General features: G+C 69.9%; 2 protein-coding genes across 2 annotated transcripts in view; one reads left to right on the top strand and one right to left on the bottom strand.

Annotated features, from left to right (window-relative positions):
* The window catches only part of AURANDRAFT_65802 (hypothetical protein), a gene marked incomplete at both ends in the record, with an annotated part of 6,961 nt that extends 1,442 nt beyond the window's left edge, over positions 1 to 5,519 (bottom strand). Inside the window, 2 exons of the mRNA XM_009040820.1 lie at positions 1,533 to 3,570; positions 4,507 to 5,519. Of these exons, the coding sequence (XP_009039068.1) occupies positions 1,533 to 3,570; positions 4,507 to 5,519 (3,051 nt within the window). The remainder of the gene's footprint in view (positions 1 to 1,532; positions 3,571 to 4,506) is intronic.
* Positions 5,520 to 7,039: 1,520 nt separating this feature from the next.
* Positions 7,040 to 8,005, top strand: AURANDRAFT_65801 (expressed protein; the record flags this gene model as incomplete). The annotated part of the gene is made up of 1 exon (XM_009040946.1): positions 7,040 to 8,005. One exon carries the CDS (start codon positions 7,040 to 7,042, stop codon positions 8,003 to 8,005), a length of 966 nt encoding a protein of 321 aa, XP_009039194.1.
* Between the last annotated feature and the right edge of the window lie 829 nt (positions 8,006 to 8,834).

Genomic DNA, 8,834 nt, shown 5'->3' with positions numbered 1-8,834 from the left:
CCGGCGGGCGGCGGCGTCCGCGGCGCGGCGGCGGGCGGCGGCGCGCGCGCGCGCGCGAGCTGGCTCGGCGGCGCGGCGGCGGGCGGCGGCGTCTGCGCGCGCGCGCGCTCGCCGCGCGGCGGCGTGGAGAGATCCGCGTCGGCCGCCGGCAACCGGCCCTCCTCCAGCTCCTTGAGCTGGCCCTCGAGCATCCGTTTCTTGGTCGAGTACTCCTTCCCCGGGTGGCCGGACCCCTTGCCCTTCCTCGAGTCCTTCATCTTTTCCAGCTCGGCATTCACCTCGCGCATCTTCGCCGCGATCTGCGCGGACGCGCCCGCGGGAATCTCGTGCATTCCCAGCGCGACTTGGAGCCGCCCGAGAGCGTGTGTCAGCGCCTCGTTCTCAGCGAAGCACTCGCTTCCCCATCGCTTCTCATCTTCATAGTCTGCGCGCAGCGCATCGTTCATCGCGCTCAGCCGGTTGTTGTGGTGCTTTTTTGTTTCTATGGAGAGTCGAGCTACTTCGTCCGCTGCGTTTCCGTACGTCGGCTCCAACACCTTCGCCTCGCCTGATGCGTTGTAGCTGACGAGGTACGCGAGCCCGGCGCGGTCGCGGTCCGTGGGGTAGACATCCCCTCGGAGGTCCATCGTCGGCGGCCCGAACAATAAACAGCAATGTTGTAGTTCACCTCCCGCCTGTTGCAGTTCACCTGCCGCCAAGCCTGTGTCGTCAAAACTTCTCTCGAAAAGACAATCTGGGCAGCCGCTTTGACACCGGCTACCGTGCCCACCGCACGCGACCAACGCGCCACACCGATGGCCATCCCCCCGACGCACAACGCCCCGTGCTGCGGCAGCCTGCTGAGCTGGCGGTCGCGGCCGGGCCGCTGGTGCAGCTCGACGTCGCTCTGCCACCGCGGCGGAACGCCGGCGACGACGACGACGCAGCAGGTCGAGTACGCGCGCGTCTTCGCGACGACGCCCTTCGGGGCCTACCAGCAGCGCGGCGTGCACACGGTCGGCACGAGCTGGGCCGCGGAGGTCGAGCGCGCGCGGAGCCGCTACGCGGCGCCGCGGCGGCGCCGCGACGTCATGCCCACGCGGCACGAGACCGACTTCTCCGTGCTCGAGTTCGCCGACTACCCGCGCGACGAGGCCTGGGTCGAGTTCATGACGACGAGCCGCTTCGCGAGCGAGGCGTCCGAGCCGCCCGCGTCGCTCCGCGCGCTGCTGCCCGAGTTCGCCGTCCACTGAGAGACCGGACGACAATTCATCCCGCACAATTCGAACCACGCTGCCCATCTTAAGCTCGACTGACACCCTAGGAGCGCCGCGGGGACCCGGCGACGGACTCGTACGCCTCGGAGCCCGACGGCGTGTGATTGATGAAGGACTCCGAGTCCCGGAGCCCACTTCGGAGCCCGGAAGGGATGTGCGAGGAGGGGTGGGCGCAAATGCACGTGGGTTCACTGGTGTCCTGGTCGCACAATTCGAACCACGCTGCCCATCTTAAGCCCGACTGACACCCTAGGAGCGCCGCGGGGACCCGGCGACGGACTCGGACGCCTCGGAGCCCGACGGCGTCCGGCCCCACTGGCTCCGGGGGCCCGCGTAGTTCGTCGACTTGAGCAGGTCGCGCTTGCGGAGCGCCGCGTCCTTGGCGGACATGGGCCGGATCTCCTCGCCGAAGGGCCGCGTCCACGTCGTCTCCTCGGTCTGCACGTTGAAGTAGTAGACGTGCTTGTGGTTCGAGTCCCAGCCCTCGACCCAGTCCGGCCCGTCCTCGGAGTAGACCGTCCCGGAGCCCGAGGACTCGTCGTCGTCGTCGTCTTCGGACTCCTCCTCGGACTCCTCCTCCTCCTCCTCCTCGGAGCTCGCGGACTCCGCGGCCGCGGTCTTTTGGAGCCGTTCCCGGAGCGTCGGCTTCCGCACCGTCGACGTCGGGCTCTCGGACCGCTTCGACGCGTCGCCGTTTTCCCGGAGCGTCGGCTTCCGCTCGGACTGCGGCGTCGGCACCGTCGACGTCGGGCTCTCGGACCGCCTCGACGCGTCGCCGTTTTCCCGGAGCGTCGGCTTCCGCTCGGACTGCGGCGTCGGCACCGTCGACGTCGGGCTCTCGGACCGCTTCGACGCCGCCTCGGACAAGGGGATACTTGAAGATCCCCGTGCCTCGGACGGCGACGCCGCGGACCGAACGCTCGCCGGCGGCGGCGCGGCGCCGCGCACGTTCGCCGGCGCCGCCGCCGCGCGCGCGTCCGGCTCGGACGGCGCCTCGGGCTCGGGCCGCCGCGCCGCCGCGCCGGACGCGGCCCAGGCGGGCGGCGAGCCCGGCGCGTCCGACGCCAGGTCGCTGACGCTGGGCCGCGGCGACGCCTCGGGCCGGCCGCGCGCCGGCGCGCGCGCCGCCGCGGGCCGCGCGCGCGACGCGGCCGAGGAGGCCTCGGACCGCGCGCGCGACGGCGCCGGGGAGGGTTCGGAACGGAGGACCCGGGCGACGGCAGACGGCGGCCCGCGCGACTCCGGTTCGGGAGACGCCGGCCGCTGGGAGACGAAATTTGGCGGCCGGCGGGACGCGAAGCGGTCGTCGTCGTCCGGCGGCGGCGGCGACGGCTCCCGCGAGCGGAAGCGCTCGTCGTCGACGGGCGCCGGCGGCATGGAGACGTCGTCGTCGTCGTCGTCCGGCGGCGGCGGCGGCGCGGCCGCCGCGCCCCGCGCGGGCTCGGGCCGGAGCGTCTCCGGCGGGGGGCGGCTCGGGACGGGCGGCGCCCGGGGCAGGCGCGGCGCGTTGAGGGCGCCGCGGAGGTGCGCGGGGAGGCCGTGCGAGTGGCGGCGGTCGTCCGAGAGCGGGTTGCCCGCGAGCAGCAGCCGCTTCACGCGGCGCAGGGGCGCGAGGTGGCGGAGCTGGGCCGTCGGGAGGTGGTTGCCCCGCAGGTCGAGCTCCTCGAGCAAGGGCGCCTTGTCGACGTCCTTGGCGACGAATTTCACGCAGTTGTGCGCCACGGACACTCTCAAGAGCCGCGGCGCGCCGCCCGGGCCGAAGCTCAGCCGCGCGATGCGGTTGTAGGCCGCGCAGAGCGTCTCCAGGCCCGGCGGGAAGCCGCCGACGGCCGGCGCGGTGCCCGAGCTCGGCGGCAGCGCCGAGATGCGCCGGAGGCTCGGGTGCGCGGCGTAGCGGGCCGCGTCGTCGCTGTGGACCGTCACGGCGCCCGTGGGGCCGAGGCGCTCGAGCTCGTTGCGGCTCACGTCGAGGGACACGAGGCTCACGAGCGGCGCGAGCGTCCGCGCGTCGAGCACGCGGAGCCGGTTGCCCCGCAATACGAGCGTCCGCAGCGACCGCGTCTCCAGACACTGCTCGACGCTCCGCGGGATGACGAGCTCGCGCATCATGCGGTCCCGCAGGTCCAGCTTGCCGTCGACGACGCGGTCCCGGTCGCCCTCCGCGCGCGCCGTCGTCGCCTCGACGGGCACCAGGGCCTCATTCGTCGCCTCGAGTTCGCGGTAGAGCCGCTCGATGCGGTTCTTCTTCCGCTCGTCGAGCATGCGCGTGTCGCGCTCGATCTCGTCGCGCTTCGCCGCGCAGCGCGCCTGCCAACTGTGTTGGGGCGCGCTCATCATCGCACCGTGGGCTGCTATCCGCGCATGCTCTTTGAACGATGTTGAATTCCGGTGGGGGAAAGATCTGCCAATGATGATGGGGCTGCCATTGTAAGGCACCACTCGAGCGGACCGCCGGGGACTCGCAGCCCGTTCATCAGCTGCCGCGCGCTCCTCAAAGACCCGCGGGGCAGCTCGGACGCGCAGATGGCCGAGGCCCCCCTGCCCGAGCGGCGCTTCGTCGAGTCGGTCCTCCTCTGGTGCAACGAAACGACGGTGCCGCCCAAGGCGGCGCTCAAGTACGTCTTGCGCGCGGCGGCGCACGAGCAGGCCGAGGACGAGCTCGTGAAGACCATCAATTCGGCCGTGGAGGACCCGGGGCCGAACCCCACCGAGGACGCGCGGTCCGAGGCGCTCGAGGAGATCAAGGAGTGGGTCGTCGCGACGGACTACGACGGCGGCGAGGAGAGAGGCCGGGCGGCGCGGAAGCGCGCGCGCGAGGCGGTGGACGATCCCATTCCCGGCTCGTCGGCGTACCGGGAGTTCAAAAAACGCCGCGCGAAGATCGCGTACGTCGACGCGTTGCAACGGTCCTGCTGGCAACTTGCGGCCTGCCTGGAAGACGTCCAGGACATGACTTCGATCGCGGGCACGTTGCAAACCGTCAAGGCGGGCTTCGGCGAGAATTGCTTTGATGAGCTCAAGCGCCTCTGCCCCCACATCTTCGCGCAGTACCAGGAGCGCGGCACGCTGGCCACGTTCGAGGGGGCGCTGTCCCGCGGCACCGCTCCCGCGTTCGAGCCGCCCCAGTCCCACGGAGGCGCGCTCGCGCTCGAGGACGCGCCGCCCCGCGACCTCGACTGAACCCCCGGCCCGGCAAGTGTCCGAGTTCCCCACGCACGCATGCACGTAAAAACCGACGCGTTAGCAGGACGCGACGGCGGTGCCGTTGCCCGGCACGTCGAGGGGCGGCGTGACGGCGAGGCCCCTGGCGACCTTGCGGAGCGCGAACTTGTTCACGCGGGGCAGCATGGCCGCGAGCCTCGCGTAGACCTCGTCGCTGCTCGACGCGCACTCGACGCGGTAGAACTGCTCCAGGGCGACGCGGTCGGCGATCTCCCGGGCCCGGAGCTGCTTCGCGAGGTAGGGCCCGACGCCCGGCAGCGACTCGATGTCCTCGGGCGGCGGCCCCGCGGCGGCGGCCTTCGACGGCGCCCGCCGCTTCCGCTTCGGCTTCGCCGCGGCGCGCGGCGCCGCGAGCGCCGCGAGGTGGTCGTCCCAGGCCTCGCCCCGGCGCGCGACCAACCAGGGCCAGACCTCCGCGACGGCGCGCGCGTCGGCGAGCGCGTCGTGCGCGCCGCCGAGCGGGCCGCCCGTCGCGTCCGAAAACAGCCGCCCGAGCGTGTGCGAGCCGGGCCCCCTCCGGTCCGGGAAGGCCTCGCGCGCGAGCGGCAGCGTGTCGAACCAGAGCGCCGACGCCAGGTCCGCCTCGGCCGCGTGCTTCGCCACGAGCCGCCGGAGGATCGGGTGGTCGAAGCGGTCGCCGTTGTGCGCGGCGAGGACGACGGGCCGGTCGTCGCGGACGGCGTCGAGCCAGTCCCTGGCCATGCCCCAGGCGACGTCGAAGGGCAGCGCGCGCTTCTTCTTCAGGCTCGCCTTCGTGTAGCCGTGGACGGCCGCGGCCCCGCCGTCGACGCCGCCCTCGGGCAGCACGAGCGCCTGGAAGTGCTCGTCGCTGTTCGCGACGTTCGTGAACGCGAGCTGCACGACCTCGGCCGTCGCGGGCCACGCCGACGTCGTCTCGAGGTCGTAGGCGATGGCCACGGGCTTCGTCGACGCGCGGCGGAGCACCGCGCGCCGGCAGAGCGGCGCGGCGCGGCGGTGGAAGGCCGCGGCGCGGCGGAGGAAGAGGAGGCCCATGTGGAGCGTTCCTGCGACCAGTTTCATGCGCGGCGTGAATTGCGACGACGATCTAGCGGTCGGCACGCGATGCGACGACGATCTAGCGGTCGGCGCGCGCGCGACGACGATCTAGCGGTCGGCGCGACGACGACGGCGGTGCCGGCGCTTGGCAAACGATCATGGGGGGTCTTGCTCCGGCGACGGCGTCCGATGGCCGACGCGTCGGACGCCCGAACGTGCGGTTTTTGGCTAGCGGCCAGGGACGCCCGGTGGCTATACGTGACAAAAACAAGCGCTCGGATTGGGACGAATGGCTAGCCGTTTCGCTGGCTTGAGTACCAAACACGTACGCGCGGGCCGGGAGCGGAGACCTCTGAGCCCAAGCTTCCGACGCACGGCAGCCCGCTCTGGTGGTCGGAGTGGCCTTCCATGACCCCTAGGCGTAAGCCTGACCGTCGGTGCCCCCATCGGAGTTGGTTCTGGCGTCGACCAAATTCCACCGCGCGGGCCTCGTCTCCGCGGGGCTGCCGCGGCGTACAAGTCCGTGCCAGCGAAGCGCGTCACCATCGATGGCGTTGGATACGCCCCTTGGTTTTGGGTGCGACGTCGGTGTGACGGCTGGGGTAGGCCATTTACGTTGCGTAAGATGTACCACCCCGCTCCGCACGCCTGCGCAGGGGTGCCGCTAAGGTGCCGCCGACGCCAGTGGCGGAGCAACACCCCCCCTAACGATCGATCGAGCGGCCGACCTTTCCCCGACAAGCGCCCGCGCCGACGCGCGCGCCACGGCGTCTCGCCACCGCCAAGCGCATCGAAGCATCAGAACACGCGATTACATACCCAGAGAAGCACCCCACAAAGCATGGAAGAAGAAGACGACAGAACGGCGCTGCGCTCGGCGCTCAACCATGCCGTCGGCATGATCTGCGAAGCGGAGCAGGGCCGCGGCCTCGAGATGCCGCCGGAGACCGTGAGCACGCTCTGCTACATGGTGGAAAAACTAGCGACGAAGCTCGCCGCGGACCTGCCGGCCTTCGCGAAGCACGCGAGACGAAACCAGATCGGCGTCGACGACGTTCTGCTCGCGGTGCGCAACAATCCGGACGCCGCGCGCCGCCGCGTCCCCGCGCCGCCGGACCCCGCGCGAATCCGCGGCGCGCCGCAATCCTGTGAAAAATTCGTCCGCTCCCCCGCGCAGCTCCAACACCTCACCGACTTCGTCGACGTCCACGAGCTGCGCCGCAAGGAGAAGAGCGCGCCGGCGAGGAAGAAGCGGAAAGCGCAGGAGGTCGCCGAGTTGGACGAGAGCGACGACGACGACGACGACGGCGGCGGCGAGATGCCCTAGCGCGCGCGAACGTAAACGACCTTCGACGCGCGTTTTGCTCCGGCTCGCGCGCGCGGTGCCGCAGCCATGCGTGAGTGACTCAGACGATCGCATCCAGGGGCCTGTGCTGCTGCGGCGAGAGGCGTCCGGAGAGTGTCGCCGCGGAAGCGCCGTGTGGCGCGCGCGGTTTGAACATCAGACGCACTTTTGTGCCAAATTGTGGAGCTTCACGTGCACCATGCGCCGCGCCGCCGCCGCGGCGCTCCTCTGGCTGCCCTACGCCGCGGCGTTCGCGTCGGCGCGGTTCACACTCCCACCAACACCGCGCGCGCAGCCCGTCGTCAAGCGCTACGCCGAGCCCGCGCCCAGCGACGCAACACCACCCGCGGATGCGTTCGTGCCGCTCGAGGACGGCGCGGCGGCGCCGCCGCCGCCGGCGCTGCCCGCGGCGCCGTCGGCGAAGCTCGTCGCCTTCCTCTGGGCGAACACGCTGCTCCTCGTGCCCGTCGCCGCCGCGGGCGCGCTCGCGGGCGCGAACGTCCTCGGCGAGCGCTGGGCGTGGTCGTGGGCCGCGGCGAGGGCCGGCGTGCTGCTGGCCCTGCCCTGGATCGTCCTGAGCTTCATCCCCGTGGACAAGTACTTCCCGTCCATGGCCGACGTGACGGCGCACACGGAGCTCATCACCGCGTCCGCGCTTGGCGTCGAATTCGGCGGCTGGAAACGCGGCGTCGGCGTCGTCCTCGCGACGACGCTCATCTCCGCGTCGGCGGGCATCTTCGAGGAGGCGGCCTTCCGCGGCGTCTTCCAGCGCGCCGCCAAGTGGCTCTTCCTCGCCGCGGGCGGGCCCGCCGCGGGGTTCGTGGGAGCCGTCGGTTTGGAACGTCTCGCGACGGTCGCGGCCGTCGCGGCGGTGTCGGGCTGCTTCGGCGCCCTCCACAACTACTGCCGGGGCTACGCGCTCCTCGCGGCCCTCGCCGGCGCCTACTTCGGCCTCGTCTACGCCCTCACGGGCAACCTCCTCGTCGCCGCCGTCACGCACGCGACCGTGGACCTCGTCGCCTTCCTCACCTGCTACGTGTCCCTCTGCACGCGGAGCCAGGCCGACAAGGACACCCTCGCCGCCAAGTCCTTCAAGGTCACGGACGCGCTCCGCGCGACGCGCGCGAACTTCGACGCCGCGCCCGCGGCGAACGGCGCGGCCTAGGGGGGCCTCATGCGGTTCGGTCGTTGTTTCCTAGGTCCCAAAGCACGCGTAAAAAACGCGTAATAAACGCCATAATAAACGTGGCCAGGAACCCGCGTAATTTTACGTAAATAACGCGGTACTTTTTTTTTTTGCTCAATTTTTTTTTTCAAAAAGAACCGGCCTCATCGAAACGACTGGCGACCTGCACGGCCCAGTCGCGTAGGCTGGCTGCTTTCTGACTGAAAATCGACGGCTTCGCGACTCCTTCGCCTGGTCCTCGACTGGCGCCAGTCACAAGACAGCCGCCAAAAACAGCAGTCAAAAATCAGTCTAGCTGTAAAAAAACAGTCATAAAACAGTCGAAAACCAGTCGCCCTCGACGGGCGCGGACCAGTCGCATAATGACTGCTTCGTGACTGAAAATCGACGGCTTCGCGACTCCTTCGCCTGGTCCTCGACTGGCACCAGTCGCAAGACAGCCGCCAAAAACAGCAGTCGAGAATCAGTCTAGCAGTAAAAAAACAGTCATAAAACAGTCGAAAACCAGTCGTACTCGACGGGCGCCGACCAGTCGCATAATAAATACACAAAATTTGAAAATTCGGGGAAAACAGTCGAAGCGACTGAAATCAGTCGCACCAGTCGACTGTTTGGGGCTCTGGGAAATTCGAGCTCGCGGCAACCAGTCGAAGAGACTGAAATCAGTCGAATCAGTCGACTGATTTGGGGTCTGGGAATTGAAAAAAGTCGTCATTTTTTTTCCTCGTGAATTCTTCAGGACGAAACAGTCGACTGATTCGACTGATTTCAGTCTCTTCGACTGGTTTTACTACGCCCGCTCGCGAAG

Source organism: Aureococcus anophagefferens, assembly GCF_000186865.1.
Source record: "Aureococcus anophagefferens unplaced genomic scaffold AURANscaffold_17, whole genome shotgun sequence".
Lineage (NCBI taxonomy): Eukaryota > Pelagophyceae > Pelagomonadales > Pelagomonadaceae > Aureococcus > Aureococcus anophagefferens.
The sequence above is the reverse complement of the archived record's forward strand: the minus strand, read 5'-3'. Positions and strand labels throughout refer to the sequence as shown.